The sequence below is a fragment of the Carassius gibelio genome, chromosome A5 (assembly GCF_023724105.1).
Source record: "Carassius gibelio isolate Cgi1373 ecotype wild population from Czech Republic chromosome A5, carGib1.2-hapl.c, whole genome shotgun sequence".
In the NCBI taxonomy this organism is placed as follows: domain Eukaryota; kingdom Metazoa; phylum Chordata; class Actinopteri; order Cypriniformes; family Cyprinidae; genus Carassius; species Carassius gibelio.
Window position 1 is genome coordinate 29,268,448 of NC_068375.1, and position 23,634 is coordinate 29,292,081.

Here is a 23,634-nt window from a genome sequence, read left to right on the forward strand (position 1 = left end):
TACAAATGTATCCAATACGATTCAACTCGTCTTTGAGATTTTAAAATGCGACTAAATGAAGGACTCGCTTTTCTGAGACACCATGCGACCCCTTGAGGAAGACAACTACTAGTCTTATACACAAGTTATGAGTGAGCATTAGTGATGTCCAACAGGGTCCGCGGGTGTGCGCAGGACATGCAGGCTGCAGAGGCAGTTAAAAAATAAATAAAATAAAAATAAATCTAATATTGTTAGATTCTGTACTGGTTCGTGAATTGACAGTAGCAGGGAGCTGGGAACGGTTCAAAATACATGATGACAATATGTAGCCTAATTCTCACTATAACATCCATAACCATTTAACAACATCAATAACCTTAAATGTTTTGGTGACATTTTATAAAAAAAAGTATCTATATGGAAACACATCTTTATTGTCTTGTCTTGTTTTCGGTTCTCATCTTTACAATCCATTTAAGTGCCTTGTCTTTAAACATTACCTCATCCTAAAAAAAATGGATCACGTGTTCCTGACTTCATGTTCAAAGCCCCAGGCTTTAATGGTCACTGAACCCAGGAGGTGCCGCTGACCTCTGCACAGCTAAAATGGTCTTGAAAAGAGAATACATATGAAAGGTAAGGATCAGCAATTCATGCAAATGCATGTCTCCCTGAAAGATGAGAAAAAAAACTGAGATTTTCCAAGATTATCAAATTCCAATCATATAAATTAAACTTAAAGATTACACCGTGATCCTAACACAAACCACCATGATTCCTAAACAAATGGGACTGTAAACTTTGGGTGTTTTGATTAAAAACATAATTCTGAAAGAAAATGTTGCTGATTTATGACCACAAGAGGTCGCTTTAAATTACAACAGCATTATAATAATACATTTATTTACTATTAAAGATCATAATTACATACTTTATAGCAATTTTCCTTTACAATGGGTGCTTACAAAAACAGAAAAACAATATGTCTGGAAAAGCTGAGGCACATCAGTTTGTGCTTCAGTCTGACCAGTTAAAATCTATTCTGTGCCATACATAATATAATAATAAATCAATTTACAATGGTAATAACAAAATTATCACCAGTTTTATAGTACAGAGAAAAAAATGAGAAACATTCAAATAAATGTTATTTACAAAGTGTGGAACAGGGTGACAGTTCTCTTTTACATTTGAGAAGCATTACTGTATAATCTACGTTAGAGCATCATTCATTTTCCATATACAGACATTCAATCACATTAACTCTTATCACTGTGTCCAGTGGATCTCTAAAGAGAAACTAAATGTCGCTGCCTAAATTAAGCAGCAGTCCAAAGAAACAGCCTTATCATGGCCCAAGACAACAACAAAAAGTTATGTACATTTCATATGATACACAAGATGGTATAAATAATTTTTGACAAAATGGCAAAGAAATGACTCCAAACAGAAACAAGAGTTAAGTTCAGTAATGTATAGCCAAGAGGTCTGATGGATTTCCATTCAAAATGTGCAACAAGCAGATAACAAATGGACTGTTACTAATATCACCATTACTCTATTTGAGCAGGTGTGTGTTTACTTTGAGCTATTGTAAGCCACAAGTATAGTGTTTCTTTATTTTGAAAAGTCTATTTATTGGTTCATTTGAAAGTTAAAACTGTCATATTGTCCAGCATTGTTTTAAAGAATACACTTAAGAGAAAAACAGAGTATTTGACATGAATAAAAATAAACATACCAAGATCTCATACAGATTGCACACATTGTGCTTAAGCAGGCATGTTTTAGAAACATGTACAAAGTAATATATCAAAGTTTAATATATTATAATGGCATCTCCTGTATGGCAATTATTTGTGCCAGAATGTTGCATTTGTACAGTACCCCATTGTGTATATGATCACAAGCATACAGCAAAACAAAAACTGGACTTCAGTGGAATGGGTTGATTCTTTAGGACATAGCATCAAGATACAGAGGTGGGGTCACCAAAACATCTGAGCCTGTAGAAGTACAGTTACACAAACACACCCCTAAGAAAGGCAGTAAAGACACATCTCCTATTTTCTCTATAGCATGGAAAAGTGCAACTTAATTAGAATAATAATTTTAAAAAAAGAAAACCGCTGTCAAGTTCACAGTCGCCTGCTGGGCACCAGGGGTATGTTCATCAAGTAAGGGGAATCCTGATCTTGAGGTCCATCTAAAAGTTTACAAGTTCGTGAGCCACAAACTGTTTCAAGCGCTCCAGGTACTGTCCATACAGCTCTACGTCATTGTGTCCCGCACCCTCCACCCACAGCGGCTCCACCGGCCGCTGGCAACGTTCGTACAGGGCCAGCCCATGAGAGAAATCAATCACCTCATCCTCCGTACCATGGATCACCAGCACCGGAGAGGTGACTTTAGAGATTTTATCAATGCTGAAGGGGAAAAAATATATATAAAAACACATGAGTAGAGTGTTCTTTAGTACAATGTTGTTTAACTTAATGTAATCTGTAAATGAATTTCTACATGAGACCAAGTAATAATAAAAAAAAACCTTAGATATGCAAGGGCTTTTTTGAATGTCGAGTATTTTTCTCCAGATAGATCACTTTTTTTCCATTAAAGACAAGGAGGGGGGGCAACTAAAGTACACATTCTTTGTGTTTCTGAATGATTTCATAAGATTTTTACCTTAGTATCTGTATGAAACTTGTACCTTTTTGGTTCATTATAATTTGGATATTGCATTTATCTGCTTTTCAGTTTGCAAAATGTTATAATAATAATAATAATAGTAATAATGCATACACTACCATTCAAAAGTTTGTTGTTAAGATTCTTTAATTGTTTTTGAAAGAAGACCTTTATGCTCACCAAGGCTTAATAAAAAAATTTAAAATTAAAAAAAAAATACAGTAAAATAATAATATTGTAAAACTATTATTAAAATAATTGTTTGCAATTTTCATACATTTTAAAATGTAATTTATTCCTATGATGGCACAGTCAAATTTTCAACAACCGTCAAGAGAAAATTCTTATTAATATCAATGTTAAAAAGAGATTTTTTTTTTATAATAATATAAAAGTTTGTTACTTTTGATTTTTCCAACTGAATGCATCCTGTTGAATAATCCTGTTGAAGTATTCATTTATTTTAAAAACTTTAAATTGTAGTGCATAGATAAAATAAACACTGAAATACTTGTTAGAAAAGATTTGTCACTAGAGGGCACACAATAACAACAATGCCTAATGGGCAGAAAACGGATGAACGAGCCAGGTGCCTTCTCTGCAATATGGCTGCTCAGAGCAAAACGTGTAAATGAACAATATTGGTATGAGTTACTAAGAGAATTAGGGCAAAGAATGTGACTGTGGTAAACATGAGAAAACAGGAAAATAAGTAATGTTTAAGGTAAAAGAGATACTCACTTGGGGAATGCATCGAAGCAGTACGTCTTCTTGGTATCAGGAAAAGCCACCCGCATGCCTGAGGTCAGAGGGGAGTGAAGGATGACAGCAGCGCTCTCATACCGAGAGGCCAGATCCACTGAAGGGACCGTACCGATGCTCTGGCCATAAATGATCACATTCTCTGGCCTGATTCCATACCTAGAACACCACATTCAAATGATGAGTTCATACACACCTACACACTCTCAGATGATGCTGCAACCAGAACACAATTATCATATATCAAAGGTACCGGTTGTTTTGTTTAACATGCTTTCAGAACCAGACAAACTGGGAAGTGGTGTTTCGTGGGTTAACATGAATGACTAAATCTTTTGAAACTCTGTTCATATATATTACATAACCTCAACTGTATGACATGCCTTACTCCAAGTATTATTGCTTTTACAAAAAAGCATGGGTGTGAGCCAAAATTTAAGAGCAGATACTAGAACAGAGTCATTAATCAAACCTTCCCTGCAAGTCCAGCTGCTTGAGATCTAAAGTCTGTTTTATTACATTTCATCAAGTGATTGCTTAAAGGGGAAGCTCACCTAAAAGAAAAGGGGGGAAAAAACTCCTATACTCATTTATTTTTAGATATAAAAATAAAATACAGAATAATTAAATAACAATAAAAAATATTGCAGATTTTCTGTAGATAGTTATTTTTACATACATATCTAATAATTAATTTAAAAATAAACTCAAAACCAAATATGCTAAGTTTGTGTTTATAAACTAAAACTTAAAGACTCATTTTTACACCCTTGCTTTTGAGTGATGCTATGTACAAAACTTTTGATGTTTTTTTTTTAGATACATATTTATATTTTATTTTATGTTTTATCTCTTTCCCCTTTAATATTTGATCTCTGTTGCTTTTTAGGTAACCTTTTATTGCAAAGCACCTTGGATAAAAAGTGGTTGAGTTAATGTTGTGCTCTATAAATAAATTGACTTGACTTGACTTGACTTGACTTGACATGACTACGAAAAAATAAATAAATAACATTCTTACTGTCTGTAGTAACAAGCTGTAAAGCACAGACGGTTTCAAGGAATCCAGTGAGAAGAAACTAAGTTTCAGTTCTCATGTTCAGTGATGCTAGCAGGAACATTTGTAATTAAATTATCAAATGGCAATGTGACTATATCTAATAGAGCTCTGGAAACATTTAGGTTAGTTTTCCTATAGTGAGCGCTGTGTGAACATTCCATGCCTTTTTAAAGCACATGATCCAATAGTCTAGTGCACACTTGACTGCTGTACTGGTGGCAAACAGAAGGTCACTGAACTGGTTTGAAGTTGAATGAAAACTGGAGCAGTGTGACCAAAATAGATATAATTATTTACATCTGATCACAAGAGGACCTCACATGTAGCATTATGAAGTCCACTTCATCCATTCAGTTGCCTGTACAATCATGCCACTCACAATGAGCCACTGAGACCAATACACAAAATAAAATAAAAAAAACAACATCACATGCTTCTACATTACTCTGTGTGGTCATGTGAGAGAAGGTGGAATGTGTTTTGGAGAATGGCAGAAAGGATGTTCAAAAATGAAAGAAAAGAGAAGTGACCAACTCTGACATTCTGTTATTTTCTAATGAACAAGTAAAAGTTTAAGAATGGTTACGCAGCTCTTGGCATTGGCAGCCTGACACGTTTAAATAAAATACATAAAAAGAAATAAAAGAAAGTTCTATAGCACTATTTTTAAGTCTCCAAAAGTCGTAAAACAGATTGTGTGAGGGAAAGACCCAAATTTGACCCACTATAAGTGCACAATGTCTCAGGATGACATCACACTTGGGAGATTTGGTTCAATTAAAATTAACTCTAGTGCGACTGCTCTGTTAGTGCGGTTCATTTGAATAATAGTCAACACTGCCCTATGAAACTTGTACCTGGTTCTTCCCATCTCAGGAGCTATGTTCAGTTCTGTACAAGAGACGGAAACGAGTCCAGAACTAAATGTATCATTTACTTTTTCAGTCCAGTACATTTGGTACATTAACTGTGTGTTAACACATTAAGACTGTTCTTCACACAAACTTATTGACTTGAAGAGATACTTATATTATAGTATATGTCTTTTTTCAGAGCTTGTCAGTCAATAATGACCACATTTTAAAAGACAAACCTATCCCTTAAAGGCCGTGTAGCAGGGTTCAATTTTCAACGAACTTGTACCATTTGTTTGTTGGTAATAAACATTTAAACTGTTATCCATTGTATTTTATGTTGTTGGGTATCACAAAACGGAATATAATACGAAAAAGTAGGTACTATCTTACAGCGGTTTGCAACGATTCTCCTTTCCCCCACAATGCATTGTATTACGTCACCTTGGGGAGAGAATTTACCAAAGCCCGCCTTGAGAGCATTGAGAGTGACTAGAGCAGGGGTAGGCAAGATCGGTCCTAGAGAGCTGCAGTCCTGCACAGTTCAGCTCCAACCCTGAAAAAAAAAAAAACACAACAACTCACCTGCCTGTACCTTAGTAATCCTGAATGGATTGATGAGCTTGTTCAGGTGTGTTTGATTAGGGTTGAAGCTGAACTCTGCAGGTCTGCGGCTCTCTAGGACCGAACTTGCCTACCCCTGGACTAGAGAGACGAGTAGTAGACGAGAGTATTCAGATAGCGCAGATTATAGATAAATACATAGATAGATAGACTAGATAGATAGACAGACAGGAAGATTGATAGATATCAACCAATAGCGACCAAAACGCACTCAATTCCCTACAGCACAAGCTTTCCAACGCAGTTTCCATGGGACAGCACCGCCCACACAAACACCTGCCAAACACAGCGACACACACGCGGCTACGTGTGCAACAACATTTTCACTGGAGGAAGAGATAAACGCTTAGAAACGCCCACATAGTTAGCATGATGCCTTCTATTTCTAGATGACAAAGTTTACCAGTACTACGACACTATGACAAATGTTACCGGTACTTATCTGAATTAATGTCATGATCACTGCCACTAGATATAAAGAAAACGTAGATTTTTCACTCTGTGCTATTCAATGACAGTAAAATAGTTATATATATATATATATATATATATATATATATATATATAGTGAGTCAACTGCCTCCTCCTGATCGCCGCCCTTCACCGGGCTCCCGACTGGAGTGGGTGTGTGAGAGGAGGGGCGCTGGATGAGTCAGGGCTGGTGGCGTGTGATGGGGCACACCTGAAGGAAATGGAGCCTCATCACCGCCGCTGTTTAAAAGCCCAACGCACCTCTCCTCAGGAGACCGGTCTCTTCCCCCGTGCATGCACGCTGGTGTCCTCGTGGGTCCAGAAAGGGTGCGTTGAGGGACTCCCGCGCCACAAGAGACGTCAGCTGCCGGACCCACGATCCGGAGGAGAACCGCACCCGTTTACACGGCCGACGGGCCAGGATGCCGGGCCGTCCATCCCCTACCCCGCCACTGTGTCTGTCTTGTGCTCCTCCCGTGACATATATATATATATATATATATATATATATATATACACACACGTGTCGTTATTGTGCACTGCTGACGTAGACTAGCTCCAGTGCTCAGTGCTCACTTCACCAACTCTCCACTCATTCTCTTCCACCCATGCATTTAATTGGCTTTGACGGCCATTAGTTCTTGGTAATTCCTCATTTGCCCTCTTAAGTCTGGCAGGTTCAAAATTATACGGCTGTGGGCCATCATACATGTTGGCTCTTGCCACCTCTTCCTGATCCCAGTCAGTCGCCATAGTCCTAATACTAGACTGAGGCTACCTTTCCTTCACTTCTCCACAATGTGACGTCATCGCCAAATTGCAAAAAAAAAAAACTTTAAACCCAAAAATTTTAAAAACTGGTCTTTAAGACCTTTTTTGAGACATTTTAAAAATGATATACATATCTTGAGTGATTTATGTACTCATTAATTTGACAGTGGTGGTTAACCTCCAACATGTTTTTTTTTTAAAGTACATCTTCAGGATTCCAAAAGGACCTGGTGCTTTCAGATCCAGGAGAACGTTGATGGTTTGTGGAATTACTTTATCCAGTCAGATTCAGAAAGGGATGGTAGGGCCTCACCAAAGACCTAATGATTGTGCTAATAAACACATATTGAAGAGCCACCCCACCAATCACATCTTATTTTCATTCATTTCAAGCTGCCATTTCAGTATGAAGGCTATAAAGGTAAGAAAATCAAAACAACACTTTTTCCCCATGCCAACATGGGGTTTAAAAAAAAAACATGTACCAGATTACCTTTAATAAGTTAACAAAGCAGCTGGCTGAGAACAACTCTAGTGTGATGAAAAAACTGGCCATGTCACTTCCTGGGTAAACGATGTTGCTATGACTGCAGTCAGGCCTGTCCTTCCAGGGCTCACTGGGAATCAGTTGCTAGGCAACCAATCAATATTTGACTTGGAGAACTGGCTGCTGGCTCCGCCCCCCTCACCTCTCAGAGGGAGCTGCGCTCCATGAAAAACTGACACCGAATTCCCACAAGCTTCTTGATTGAGATGCTTTTAGCTCTCAGCCCAAAAATACTCATGAGCACAATTGTCATTATGTGACTTCATGAGGAAGTGGGGCACAGGATCTCTTTCAGTACAGCTGCTACTGCTGGCTGTCATGGCCTTTCCTTTATGACATCACACTCATCATTTTTGGAGGAGGAAAACAAAGGCCTTTCCCTGGCTTCTTCCTTCTACTGGAACGGTCTCAGACTTTTGAATGTGGAAGACAATACATATCACCACCATTTTGCTGTTTTGAAGACAAAACCAGATGGTTCTGTTTGGTATAATTTTGACTAGCTGTGATAACAGATGGTCGTATCCAGACCAACCCCTCCAATATGAACCTGGCCCAAGTCAAGTCCTTCAGGCTATGCCATAGCATTGCACTGGAGTTCACCGTGCCATCCACTTTTCTTGTAAATGCTTAACAGATCTTTGCGTGCGTGTGTGTGTGTCAGCCCCACCTGATTTTTCAACACTGACTCACCTGGCTGAGCAGACAAAGGTGTGGCTGCCCTACACTAAGATAACATAAGATACAAACCATCCTGATTCTCGATTAGTGTAGTTTAACAAGGCATTTTGCCTTTAACAGGGACTGCGCTGACTGTGGACTGACAAAAACGAAGCTTGATTGGTAAATATCCATGGGTTTATAAAATATTTGTACCCTAATATTTATTGGTATTGAATATTTAATTGTTTTCACTTGAGTCTGATCATCATCTAAAACCATCTCTGTGAAGTTGGAATGAGATAAATATTTATCCTATCAATTTTGTAAATGTAGTTCTTTATCTTTAAATCAAAATGTCATAACCTTATCGTCCAGTAAAATTACATATGCTGGACTTCTCCAATCATTTAGTTCCCCCACAATTGCTTGCATGCAACGCCCACATCTCAAAATCCATTCAACAACCCATATTTAGAACCAAGTCCCCTCTGAAAACTAATAAATGAGAATAATAATCACCAAGTGAACTGCAAGTTGCAACTAATCATTGTGACAACTAATTTTCTATACTGTACAGTAGGGATGGATCTACCTACCTAAAGAGTCCAGTTCCAGCCCTGGTCCAAAACAACTATGTGTAATTTTAGAATAAATGTACAGTTAATCTTACATAAAATCACAAAATAAACCCAGACAGAGTGAACAGGTCTAAAGTAAAAGTAAACACAAAGGACACAATCGAAACTGGGATCTTTCTACCTGATGTAACAGCTGCTTTTTGTGATTGCAAATCATACTTCACTGGCCACTCAACAAAGGGAAGAGAAAAAAAGCTTTGTTGCACGCCTCGCCGAGTCAATCAGCATGGTCTGATAAGCACTCTCGCCTATTGAGATCAGATGGAGAATTTCCAGACACCTAAAGGCAGGTGCTCTACATGCTAGCTGTTCGGAGGATTATATTTCTGAGTGAAGTTTAACCCATCAAAACCTGAAAAGCAGATGAAAACCCAAACAGCTCACACAAATCACACAGAAAAGTGTGCCTGTGAAAATGCTATATTGTAGCAAAACATTTCAATTTCAAAGCATTCATTTCACAATTTTCCTTCTTATCCATTTGTTTTTAAAAAGACTCTCACGCCACTGCTGAACATTAATTAAGAGATTAGAAGACATGGTATCATATTTGACTGTTAGGATATTTCATAGGCTAGATTTCATAGGATAATTTTTCTTCCTCTAAACAGGATTCTCAAGATTCTTCAATCCTCTTTTTGAGGATGATTTAATAAAAAAAAGCAGGCAGTGCAGACCAGCTCAGACAGAATGAGATTAAAATCCTGATTATCCTCCAGCAATGGTGGGAAAAGCACTGCACACAATGGCGGACGATCAAGCATTTTCTTGAAAAGGACAAAAATGTTTCTATGAATAAAGAAAACAAAAATCCCAGCAGGAGCCACTGTTTTACAGGAATAAGAGAAGATTTGAATGGGCCGGCTTACTTAATCCTACTCCTTTTTCAAAACACCTTACACAAACATACAAATGATTAGAGTTGAAAACAGCAAAAGTTAAATTCTTCAGAGTGGCAGATGGATGGGTTTATCAACACTTTCCTCTGAATCGTGTGCTTGAGTGGGATGATCGGGCCTGATGTGTCAAAGTGTGGGAACATTGAAAGTGACCAGAAGAACAGCGTGGGTCTGCTTCATGAGGTACAACCTGACCCTCGGGGATATGACATGTCAAACAGTGTGGACTGGGTTCAAGAGCATCAGCTGTTCCTCATGCATGCATGCACACAAACATGGGCGCAGCAGCAACACAGGCACATGGCTGTTTTACAGACATTCCCAAAACATTCATGTGGTTCCAGGCACAAAGCCTTTTTGTATGTGTTTTCTCTCTTACATGAACGACAATGCTGCAACATCTTGCAGCATTGAAGTATACACAATATACAGAACTAAATTCACATGACCAACAACCACAGAGGACACAGAAAGACATAAGAATCTGGGGCACATGATAAAGCTTGCATGGCCTTGAGAGTTTCTCTAGGTCCACAGTGTCACATACCCAGCTGCCACTGAAGAAGGGAAAAAAAGCATTTCAGTTGGAGTGTGTGTGCTTCCCTTAACTACATGGAAATTAAAACGCCACTTCACAAAATCTAAACACAACCGCAGTCTGAAGTAGACCAAGTGCTAATACACGTGCTAAAACTAAAACACTGACATTGTGAGAGGCACAATTTTCATCCTGTAAGCATTTAAAAGATGCACAGGACATTTGGATGGGGTCTAAGAGGTAGGAGGCAATTTTAAATATATACCGCAAGGGATCCACAAAGACAAAAGGCACAACAGATACCAAAGAGACCATACAAATGTAAAACATTTGAAGCCTGGCCCGAAGAACAAACATCAACACTGACTAGACCAGAAGAAGAGTAATCTATTTTACAGATCCATAAAAAAATTGGGTGGGTTGTATATGTGGAAAACGACATGTTTTTGGTGGTTGGCCATATAATTCACTCTGATTCACACTAAGCACTATTCACATAAAACACTTTCTTGTTATTAAAAAGATACAGGATTGAAAATGGAAAAGAGCACAGGGTCTCCAGAAGCATTTTTTAGGAATCGAACATCTTTTAAGTTGACAAGACATGAATGCTGAAAAACCAGCGAGATGTGGCACAGCACTCAAAGGTGTCCATGATTTGCATGTTGTTTACAAAGAAAAATAAATAAAAACGTACAGTGGAATATGAAAGCACATTCTGTGAGAACCAACCATAAAGGAGCAGATTCTTGAGTTCAAAAACATCTAGGTGGTATGCAATGGAAAAAAATGTAGTGTCTCAAAGTTTTTAAAAGTGGGGCTACAATTATCTTTACACTGCATCTTAAAAACTACACACTCAAAAAAAAAACAACAACAACAATGCAAGCCGTGGCTTTAAATGGAAAGAAACTGTCACCATTTTTATAGCACAGCTGTCTAGCAGCAAATAAAGCACTTCACTGAAAATATATCACACATATACTACAATTTAAAAGTTCTTCTATAAAGCAAGGATACATTAATCTGATCAAAAGTATTTTTTTTCTAATGTTACAAAAAAAAAATCATATAAATGCTGTTCTTTATAACTTTCTATAGTTCAAGGAATCCTGAAAAAAAAAAATCAGTTTCCACAGATATTACTCAGCAAAACAAAAAAGCTAGATAATATTAAGAAATGTTTTTCACGTGACACTGAAGACTGTAGTAATAGCTGCTAAAAATTCAACTTTGCCCTCACAGGGAAAGAAATCATATATTTTTAAATAAATATTAAAATTTAAAATTGTCTGTTAAAATTGTCTGTAAACTTTTTTCATATACAAGTCACCAAGTCAATATTACTAAACTAGTTATCTTATGGAACTGCCATTACTCATTCCGGGGTAATATACATAATGTTCAGAACTTTGTAAATACACATTTAAAAAAGAAAAAAAATCATCTAAATATTGAGTCACTCTTGGAAGTGTGGTAAGAGGCCTGTGTGACTTCAGAAATGTGTTGTAAGAGACACAAACTGTGGCATAACTGATAAAAACTACTGATAACAACAATAGTAAAAACAGTCTGACTGGACAGACATAAAAAACCCAACAGAAAGCAGAAACTGCTCACCTTGTTCGTAGTGCATGCCAGGCAGCGTCCACATCAGCATACAAATTCTTCTCCGAAGGCTTCCCTGAGCTTGCCCCGTAGCCAGAGTAGTCGTAGGAGAACACGTTACAGTTGATGCGGGAGCCCAGGCCGATGTAGAAGCTGCTCATCTGACCCAAGTCAACAGCATTACCATGGGAAAACAATAAGGTGTAGCGAGCGTTGGGAGAGCATCTCACAAACATACAAGCGATTCGGTTCCCTCTAGATGTCCGGGCCATGAAGCACTCAATGGCGTCCTTCTCCCGGACAGAGTACTGCCAATCCGCACGCTCAGAAAGATGGAGGGTCCAGCGGGTGCCGCTCTCATCACACATCATTGTGTAGGTGGGCTCCGGTGGAAGGAAGGCCAGCTTGGAAGCTATTCTGCTCGGGCACGGCGGACAGCAGAAAAGGCCACATAGCTCACTCAAAGACAAGTGATTCATCCTTCACTTGAGAAGAAGAACACAGCAGATTGGCAAATGAGTGGGGTGCAAACAAAGTACAATACAAACAAACAAGTCAGATGTGTTTTAAAGGGATCAAGTCTGTCATTTACTCACCCTGATGTCATTTTAAACCTATATGACATTCTAAGGAACACAAAAGATATTTTGAAAAATGTCAGTGTTTTTTGTCCATACAACTGAAGTCAGTGGTGTCCAGTGTTGTTTTGAACCCCGCCAATTTTCATTGTTTGGACTAACAGCTAAAACATTATTGAAAATACCTCATTTTTAACAGAACTAGTCAGAGCCAATACAATAGTGGAATTATGTCCTTGAATTATGTCCTGCAGTTTCAAGTAATTCAGTTTTAAATGTGCACTGTTATGGTATACAAAATGCAATCGAAATGGTATCTGGCGTGAAACTAAACAGATTTCATTAACAAAAATGTTTCAATATTCATCCCAGTTCTGCAGACCAGGCAGTTTCTGTCTTAGTGCTAACCAGATGTCATTAATAATGACTCTCAGACTTCACCCTTAAGATAGCTTTGACGTGTGTGCTATCAGATCCATTTATCTATGAGTCATGGCAGCTGAAAAAAGAAATTCTTAAAAGAAAATTTGTCAAGAATTCTTTGGAATATCCAGTGTTTTACCAATCTGGAAAGCATATCAGAAATCAAAAATCACCGCTTCCTAATATCCCAAAAATGTGTCTAGAAATCACTTCACTTTGGACTCCAAGTAAGTGACATCACACCAATTTAGTACCAAAATAACCATTAACCTCTTAACAGTTTTCTCAACCATCTGGTGGGCCATAGTGATAAAAACAATGTGAATCAGAACCAGATCTGACCTATAATAATCAAACCCCCACCCTCAGATCCATTAAGCAGGAGACAATGTCTCTCACATGTTTGGCTTCCAATAATATTTTTTTCTATTTAAACATAAGAATGGGGGAAGTACAAGAACTGGTTCTTTTATTCACCTTCATATATATATTTATTTATTATTTTATTTTTTCTTTCTCCCCTAAAAGTTTTAAACAATCACTTTGTACACAAATACATATATATTCAAATAAACATTAGATACCAGTTTATAATAACATATGCATCTATAAAACATTTAAGTATATGATAGCATGATCTACATAGTTATTACGACATGATTTTAAGGTATCAGAGAACGACACAAGCCTCAAGTGAATCAGAAGTGTTTGATTACTGAATTAAGCTTAGTTAACATGTTAATTCCTATAGTCTAGTCGTTGTAACAGCTTAATTAAAAAGGCTTAAGTGAACTATTTGATTAGCATAGGCAGCTAATTAGCTAATTTAAACCATACTCTTACCTTTACTAGAAGGTCCCGAGATCTGGTGAAGTCAACAGTATCAGATGAGTCGAACAGGAGATTCCCTTTAAATGATCACTCTGTCGACTTAGCCAGATCAAGAGTCCCTCAAAAGCTGCCTCTGGTCCGTGCGATCTTGTCAACATGTGGTCAGTGTTTCGTGATCAAACGAGATCAAAGACTGAAGTTGTTGATGCAGGCTCGACGTTATTAAATTTACAAAAAAATTCTAATCAAATCCGTTCGGTAAGGGTGATCTCATCTCACACCAGTGCGTGCCCAAAAGCTGTCTTCTGATTTTCTTGCGGAACGCCGGATATCAACGTCAACAATGAACGTTCTAATGACCAATCAGATTAAGGGATAGATACGCCCGACCAATCACACGCGTCCTCGCTGCACCCGGACGCTTGTCGAAAACACAATAACATTGATTAATGATCTTACCGCTGTTGATCTGTAAATCTACATAATGATAGATTTGTTGAGCTTCCAAGAATTAAATATCACAACTCAACATTTTTAACGTTTGCTGTGTTGAGTGAAGTTAGTAATCTTTCGTTTGAAGTTGAAAAGCAGCCAATTGCTATATACTTCCGCTGTTTTCGCATTGCGTCAAACGCCACTTCAGCGTGTGAAGCCACGCGGTTTCTTATTCGGGTGTTTTAAAACTCACTGTTTATTTACTACATATATTTTAGTGTTAACATGAGTTCTCAAAAAGGAAATGTTTCCCGATCGCGAGGCCCAAAACACCAGAATGTGACAGCCTTCAAAAATGACAAGTATGGTGCAAGCGCACAAGTTAAGGTAAGCGCTTTATAAAATAAACAGAGTAGAATCTAATTTCCATTTTATATAGTATCAGTTTTGTTTTCTTAAAGTTTATATAGCTGTTTCGTTGTTTAGCTTATTGTTGCATGTGTTTTTGTGTGTAATCGTCCCTTATGGTGTTACCAGAAAGCCAAAGCTATGGTTCATGAAGGTCTGTGCCAGCGCTGCAAAGATGTGCTAGAGTGGAAAGTCAAGTACAACAAATATAAGCTCCTTACACAGCCACGAAAATGGTGAGATGGGGGTGGATTTACTGCAAAGCAGCTGATAAAAGGCAAAGAAACTCCTCCACATTAAACCCCTTTCTTAAATGTCGTTTCTGTGCCTTTTCTAGTGTGAAGTGTCTTCAGAAAACAGTGAAGGATGCCTATCACATCATATGCAAGCCATGTGCACTAAAGCTGGAGCTTTGTTTGAAATGTGGGAAGAAGGAAGACATTGTCATTCCGTAAGTAGACTAGACTCAGGCCTCTTTAGACTGACCATGTACAGATATGTGTAAATAGAAGAGCACGTGTGCCATCTTGTGGACATATGCATTAATGGTAAGTTTACAGCAAAATTTACCTTTATTAATTTATTTCTGGCCACTTTCATTGCTCTGTTATTAAATCAGCTTTGCATAATTAGAGACACTTCTTTAATTAAAATTACGTCGTCATGTATGTGTTGAAGTGTGTTAAACTTGTAACTGTGACCAAACAATTAAGTTCTTATAATTCACAGGTGTTTTAGTGTATCTGTCTGGTTTTTGTTTTTAGACTTGACAAGAAGGAAGAAGAGGTAGAGAACGCGAGCGAGTCAAATAAAGAGAAAAGACAGAAAAAAAGAGATGAGGAGGAAGAAGAGGATGAAGATTTTGATGACGTGGGCATTAGCAACGATGACTGTGATAGTGATTTAGAGGCGGAAGGAAATTGACATATGTAGTTTTCTTTATGCATTACCAGCAAACAACTAAACCGAAGAACAACATATCTAGGGAAACCTGAGGCTGGGTATTGGACATGTACTCACCTGTTCACCTGCTGTTAATTGGGGAAAGACTCCCGGGAGGTGTTTTCCAACTGGCTGTAGTTATTGTTTGTTTTCATCTAGACCCCTAACTGTTATCTTGCAGGAACTGAAACGGTCATATGCCGAAACCCCCAGTCTTGATTTTTTTTTTTTTTATCAACACAACCATTTTGATAACATTCATGTTATTGAGAAGCTGTGTGGATTAAACGTGTTTTATTATCATATGAAGCACATTTGGTCAGGGGGCTGAAATGGGAAGTACTTATGAAACAGGTCAATTTATTAAAAGACCTACATGCAGATTTTGTATTGCTTAGACAGCTGTCTGTTTAGAAAATACTCAATTACATTCAGTGTTAATTCTACACCTTCCTTGTCCAATTTTCTGTCTTGCTGTCTGTGATTTTGATTAAATCTTTTACAGGTTTTGTTAGAAATATGCTCTTGCACGGCATTATGAACTGATATAATTGAACAGATGTAATTAAGGTGTACTTTTTTTTTTTAAATACGTGATTACTGATGTAATTTTGTGCTATAATTACACATTTTAACCCACCCTTAAATCTACACATACCCCTAAACTTATCCCTAACCTTAACCATATCCCACATCAGCAGAAAAGTGTTTTACAAAAAGTAAACTGTATGTAAATATACTGCTAATATAGTTTGCAATACAACAAGCAGATTTGCATCTAACAAGTAATCTTCTCTAATGTAAGTACAGCTAATATAAAGTGGAAGCAACATAGAATATATTTTTGCAGAATATATTTTCTGAAACAAAAGGTATAGTAACACGTTAAATCACCATTTGATCGCAGAAGAAATGATATATGGTAATAGCCAATCTATTTTTTTAGGGAGATCTCTTGTAATGATTAAGGAAATAATCATCTCTTTCACCCTTTGTGCAACATCTGAACCACCTGTGATGCAAAGTCCTGGAGAAGTTTTTAACATGATTGCTAACACAAAAACCAAACACAAACTGTTCTGTGTAAGATTTGAGGAACTGTAACCTTTAATCCTGGATTTTTGACATGCAGCTAATTATGAATCAACCATCTCCTTAACCACACACATCAAAATCATTTTATCCATAGATTTATATATTTATTTTTATAAAGTAAAATGTAAAGTGAAAATATGTTTAATGGCTGTCCTCTTTAAAATGAATAAATGTAAAAAATTATCATGATTTTAACAGTAAAGGTCTGTAAAAATGCTGCATTGAAAACCTATTAATTTGATGACAGGAAAAAACTAATGGACATTATATGTCACATAACACCGTACTTTCTACATCATTAGAAGAATGGCATCTACGCTAATATTTGTCTGTTTCTCTCTTGTTCCGAGGTCACCGTGGCCACCAGATCCAGTCTGTGTCCAGATCAGAGGGTCACTGCAGTCACCCGGATCCAGTACTTATCCAGACCAGATGGTGGATCAGCACCTAGAAAGGACCTCTACTGCCCTGAAAGACAGCGGAGACCAGGACAACTAGAGCCCCAGATACAGATCCCCTGTAAAGACCTTGTCTCAGAGGAGCACCAGGACAAGACCACAGGAAACAGATGATTCTTCTGCACAATCTGACTTTGCTGCAGCCTGGAATTGAACTACTGGTTTCGTCTGGTCAGAGGAGAACTGGCCCCCCAACTGAGCCTGGTTTCTCCCAAGGTTTTTTTCTCCATTCTGTCACCGATGGAGTTTCGGTTCCTTGCCGCTGTCGCCTCTGGCTTGCTTAGTTGGGGTCACTTCATCTACAGCGATATCGTTGACTTGATTGCAAATTAAAACAGACACTATTTCAACTGAACAGAGATGACATCAATGAATTCAATGATAAACTGCCTTTAACTATCATTTTGCATTATTGAGACACTGTTTTCCAAATGAATGTTGTTCAGTGCTTTGGCGCAATGTATTTTGTTTAAAGCACTATATAAATAAAGGTGATTGATTGATTGATTGATATGTAATTTTACAGTAAAATACAATTTTTGGAATCGGGAAAACTATTTAGGCAAGTTTATTTATATAGCACATTTCGTACACAATGGTAATTCAAAGTGCTTTACATAAAAGAAAGTAAAATAATCATGAAGAAAAATAACAAAAAAATAAAACAAGCAATTTTAAAACTTTTAAAATGATTAAAACATTTTAAAAACAGTTAGAAAATGATTTTACATAAAAAAATATATATATATATATATATATATAAATAAAATAAGTGAGGGTAAACAGTGAAAATATAGTGCAATCAGTTCAGACATTGCACAGTGCTCATTCAATAAATGCACAGCTAAAAAGATTCGTTTTGAGTCTAGATTTAAATGTGACTAGTGTTTTAGCACATCTGATCCCTTCTGGAAGCCGATTCCAACTGCGGGCAGCATAGTAACTAAAGGCGGACTCCCCTTGTTTTGTGTGAACCCTTGGTATTTCTAACTGACTTGATCCTAGTGATCTGAGTGCTCTGTTAGGTTTATAGGTTAGGTTTATATTTACAGTATCTCAGCCTATGGAAAATCTGCTTGTGAGCTGTGGTTTATTGTGTCTTTCGAATCACCAACTGTTTTTGATGGTTATAAGTGTAAAATCCGTAAAACCTAAAATATTGCTACTTTTTTTCAGCGTGTCTACTATGTCACCGAAGTGCCAGGAAGGAGCTAGTATCTAATCCCAAAGTTAGAAAAGTACCACACACACACACAAAGTGCAAAACCTACACTCAAGCCACTTTCAGGGCCAGATGTTTTTATTTAAAAACACATCTCATATCAGACATGCATCTCAGCGAGATATTATGATATGAATATATATTTAATTTTTCTGACGGAAAATATATGAATATTATATGAAGATGACGCTCTAGCGATGACGTCTTCATACCGATCATCAACACAGTGTACTTTTACATAGCTGTCAAAGCACACTAGGATTGAACTATTTTTAATGTGTTAAAATGTACTTGTAAGAAATACACTAAAAAATTATTGTCTATTTTTTCAAAAGTATATATTTTTTAATGCACTAAAAATAAATTTAAAAAAAATAAGGCTTTTAGTTTACTTTATTAATTACACTTAATTACTATTTAAATTAAAACATACTTTTAATTAGTGTATTTATAATGTATTGTTTTTACAGTTGTTTTTAGCACAAAAAATACGAATGTACTACAAATTACTTTCTTGTAATTAAGTGTTTTTTAGTGCACTCAAGTACACTTTATTTTCACCTAGTGAAAATACTAAAGTAGTACTTAAGTGTAATTAAGAAAGTATAATAAATACCATTGATATTTTAAATGTATTTTTAGTGCATATAAATAAGATATACTATTGAAAAATTACACAGAATAGTTTTATTACTGTATTTCTTACAAGTACATTTTTAACGCATTAATAATAGTTCATTGTTAGTGTACTTTTAGATAGTTTAAATTAAATTATTTCGACAGAAATATGTTAGAAATGTATTCACAAATGTGCTATTTAAGTACACTATATAAATATACAAAATAACACTAACACTGAAATTTATTTTAAGTGTAATTAGATAGTTAACCTAAATTAATTAAGTTTACAATATATTAGCAATAGGTTAAATTAATTGTGCTACTTAAGTATATTTAAATACACTAAATATTAAATTGATATAGTACACATATTCAGAAGTGTTTTGCATTGAAAAAGCATGCAGCGATCACAGCGATTAACAGATGGATTTTCATAAATACAGTATAACTTGTAGGTGCTTATGCTATACTATAAATGCACTACTATCACATTAAATATGTAACTTAAAAGTGTACTTTTGCTATACAAAATTGCAATATGATTGTTTTCCACATTTATTGTCAATAAAAAGAAAACAGATATTTAAATAGTTTCATAATTTCACAGTAACCAAAAATAATTCACTTAACACTGTCTGTGAGTTAATATTTAGAACAGGCATGACAACTGTATTTTTCTGACGGTTTTCTTTGTATTGCATAACATTTTATGAAAAAAAAACAAACAACTTGCAAGCTTGGAGGATAAGCGAATAGAATAGACGTTATTGTCATTGGTACAACAAAATTTAGGGTGCTTCCACAGAGCCATACCATTGCACCATACAAAATAAAAGAAAAACAAGGAACAACATCCAGATAAGGGCACGAACAGGCTCAGTGAGCAATATGCATATCTCTCATTCATGTGTCAGTTCATATTTAATCTCTCTCTATATTATTTGGGAGTGGAATAACATAGTTTTTGGCATTTGCTTCTATCAAAACACATTTTCTGTAAAACAGATCAGTGGGAACTGCACATACATTGTTGGACCGCAACACCTCAGAAACAAAATATGAAGTAATGTTTAGCTCACTGTCCCTGCAGAGCAGTTTACCGGTATTCTTGAGCTCCCTAACCAATACACAGTGCATTGATACATGGTGTAATCTGAATACTAACATGCAAAGAATCCATCCATTAATTCTACTGTTGAGTTTATCCTTTTTTTAAGGTTTGTGTAACTGCTTGAATGGTACAGTATTCCTTTTACGATGAAACGATGATAAAATACACATTGACTGACTGTAACACCCAGCAAATTTTTGACAGCAGATGATGGTGGGATGGTGATAGTGTACCATGACAGGGTTTGCCAAAAACCCTGACATTTTCATTGAGGCTGGCTGAATTACAAGAATGTAAATGGCTGCTTTGTAAACCAGCAAAAATCTTTTTAACACCATCATTTGCATCTGTCATCACCTTTTCAGCTTTCTGCGTTAGACTCCTCCAGCAAAGAAACCTTCTAACAATTTGTTCAGGAACATGGGTGGTTCCATGGAAGTACTTTAACAGAGTGCCATTAAATGATTCAGAAGAAAAGGTTGATGTGGCCCACAGAGGCCCCCAGTTCCTTACACTTGTTGTAATGTGTGTCAGTAGATGAACATTGAAAGTCATATTTGCTGCTCCATATAACTTCACTGTAAAAAATGATTTGTTGACACAACTTGACTTGGTCAAGTCATCTTATTGCATTGACTCAGTTAAGTTTAGCCAACATTAGGAGTTAAGTTCACTCAACTTATATGTATTTGTTGAAATAACTTGCAGTAAATTGGGCCAACGTACTGTATCAATTAATAAGCATTTAGATTTTTTTGTTAAGTCAACTTAAAAACGTATTGTTTGAACTTAATTTTTCATGTTTTCACAACCATTAACCAAGTCTAATTGACATAAAATAGTAATTTTTCATCAACATCACAACTTAACATTTTGAGTTTACTAGACTTCATTGCTTGCTTTGACAAGAAGTTCTAGATATCTACATGGAACCAGATTTTTAAATGAAATCAACACAGCTGCAAAATTGAATCTCTCAGCATTTATTTTTTTAAACAGATGCACTGCACCCAAAAACTATTAGCTTGCAAAGATATGAAAACATCACAAGAAAAACCCTCACATATATTCAGCTCACACAAGCATGTGCAAACTTCTTCATGCACAGACCCATTCTTAGAGAATAGTACAAATAACTCTCCTTGTCACTATCAGATATTTTCATTGCAGGAACAGGAGTACATGAAGAATTCACTATAAGCTGTTTAACAACTTCAAATAAAATTCTTCAATTCCCAATCAAACGTCAAGCAGGACAAGGAAACAAGAAAACAGTCTGTTTCAAAAGCAATTCAAGAATACCAATGTTACACTTAAAACAATGAAATCTAAAATAACAATGGTCTTAATATTTAAAACAGTGTAACGGTTTAAGTGCTAATAGTAGCAAGAAGGAGAAAATAGTTTCTTATCTCAGCAACTTGCTCTTCAAAGAGTGAACTCTTGCGGTGCATGAGTCTGATCCAACTCCAATGAACAGGCGCTGTATCACTTCAAAAGTGAATTTTAATTCCTTAGGTTATCGAGGTTTAATGCATACACCAGGCCCATCAGGTTCAGAAAAGCATTAGGTATGTCACTCAGGTGACGCATCACCACTTCCTCAATCACCAGGGCAACGTCATTGTAGAATTCTGGGAGAGGCTCCATCACATTTTCCACAACCACTAGGATTCCGATCACCACACCCTTGATCACATCCTCTTCACGGTCACTGGGCTTTGCAGAATGAAAACAAAATTAAGGTACTATTACTTAAAACCAATTTCACAAACAATTTAAAGTCCCCACACCCCTGAAAATTAAGAGATCTAAATTTTCCCTTGTTTAGCCTTAAAGGTTTCAGCTTACCTCACATATCTTCATGAATTTAGAAGGAGTCTCTCGCATATACCACGGCAAGCCAAGCAATGCTGCAGTCCTCATTCTTTGGTTTGTTGTCTGTAAAATATAGAATGGTTAAAGTACCTGCTTTATTGGTTCAATCCTTTGTTTTTCTTTTCATTTATCCATTCACCCCCTCCCTGTCTTGAAAAATAAAAACATGAATTTCAAATATGTACACTTGTATACTTTTGTTGTAAATAAATCACCAGTGATGTGGAACAACAACTGTTGTTTGTTACCTTTTTGTTCAGCACCAAAATAATATTTAATAGTGGATGTAACCAGCTCATGTCACTTAACCAAGAGTGTCTAAGGCTGCTTTCACACTGGGATCGTTTGTTGCGGTCTTATGGACTCCGAGCCCGATTGTTTCCGGCGAACTGGATTCTATCAAACCCTGGTGCGTTATTACGTCATCACAAACGTGCATGACGCATGATAGAAAACAGAACGTGGATCAATATATATATTTTTTTTATTAATTCAGTGCTATTATGCGCAGCTGAGTGAACAACACAGGTTTACTGTGTGTGTGATGCATAAGGTGGTTTTCCGCTGCTTGCAAACAAACTCTTTTGAGGAGATAGTGGATTTCCAAATTTGTTGTCCTGATTCCACACGCTATGCACGAACACACTGAAGTCTAACTCTCGCTCGTATCCAAGGTAAATCATCAACACTATCATCCCTTACATGTATTATATGTAACTAAATACATCATAATAAGCTTTAAACGCATGCGCAGGTCACATTACTTCCTGAACAAGTGCACACCCGAGTCCATGTTGCTTTCCTCCAGGTAGTCATGGCTACCTGGAGGAAGTGGTCTTTGTTCGGTTGCACTCGAACCGAGCCGCGGTTCGGGTGAATGTGAAGGCAACACGGACTCGGGTGCGCACTTGTTCAGGAAGTAATGTGACCTGCGCATGCGTTTAAAGCTTATTATGATGCATTTAGTTACATATAATACATGTAAGGGATGATAGTAATATCATATTAAAAAATATATATATATATATTGACCCACGTTCTGTTTTCTATCATGCGTCATGCACGTTTGTGATGACGTAATAAGCTGCGGGGGTCGCCGGAAACAATCGCGCTCGGGCTAGGACCGCAGCAAACAAGCCCAGTGTGAAAGCAGCCTAATTCCGCTCCTGGAGGGTTAGATGGTTGGTTTAACTCCAACCTGTTTCAACACACCTGCCTGGAGGTTTGTAGTGATCCTGAACAACTTGATTAAGGCTGGTTCACACGGCAGGATAATTAGGCCGATTTTAGCCCCGATTCACCCCTTCCGACAATCTTAGGATGCTCCGATTATCGTAAAATAATCTGATAAAATATTCCTGCCGTGTGTGGTGTGTTAAGACTGCTCTCCTCTGCTCGCAAGAACGTCGGGACCGCTCCGATCTCAAATCGGGGATATCCAACATGTTGGATTTATTTGGCCCGATTTCTTCTCGTGTGTGGTGTCCCCCGAGGACAAACAATCACGCAGCCTGTGGACTGTGGCGT

At 36.9% G+C, this 23,634-nt stretch overlaps 2 protein-coding genes across 3 annotated transcripts; one reads left to right on the forward strand and one right to left on the reverse strand.

Annotated features, from left to right (window-relative positions):
• Positions 1–851: 851 nt before the first annotated feature.
• Positions 852–14,098, reverse strand: LOC128010600 (alpha/beta hydrolase domain-containing protein 17B-like). 2 transcript variants are annotated; one of them, XM_052593030.1, is made up of 4 exons: positions 13,950–14,098; positions 12,118–12,585; positions 3,412–3,591; positions 852–2,408 (listed from the first exon to the last, which is right to left on the reverse strand). In XM_052593030.1, exons 2-4 carry the CDS (start codon positions 12,582–12,584, stop codon positions 2,189–2,191), a joined length of 867 nt encoding a protein of 288 aa, XP_052448990.1. In that variant the 5' UTR covers position 12,585; positions 13,950–14,098; the 3' UTR covers positions 852–2,188. The 2 variants fall into 2 exon arrangements, with proteins under 2 accessions (XP_052448990.1, XP_052448989.1); XM_052593029.1 differs by having other exon boundaries at positions 12,118–12,590.
• A 446-nt stretch (positions 14,099–14,544) lies between these two features.
• LOC128010627 (uncharacterized protein C9orf85 homolog) lies at positions 14,545–16,249 on the forward strand. Its single transcript, XM_052593031.1, has 4 exons — positions 14,545–14,759; positions 14,910–15,016; positions 15,118–15,231; positions 15,545–16,249. Exons 1-4 carry the CDS (start codon positions 14,658–14,660, stop codon positions 15,702–15,704), a joined length of 483 nt encoding a protein of 160 aa, XP_052448991.1. The 5' UTR covers positions 14,545–14,657; the 3' UTR covers positions 15,705–16,249.
• Positions 16,250–23,634: the final 7,385 nt, after the last annotated feature.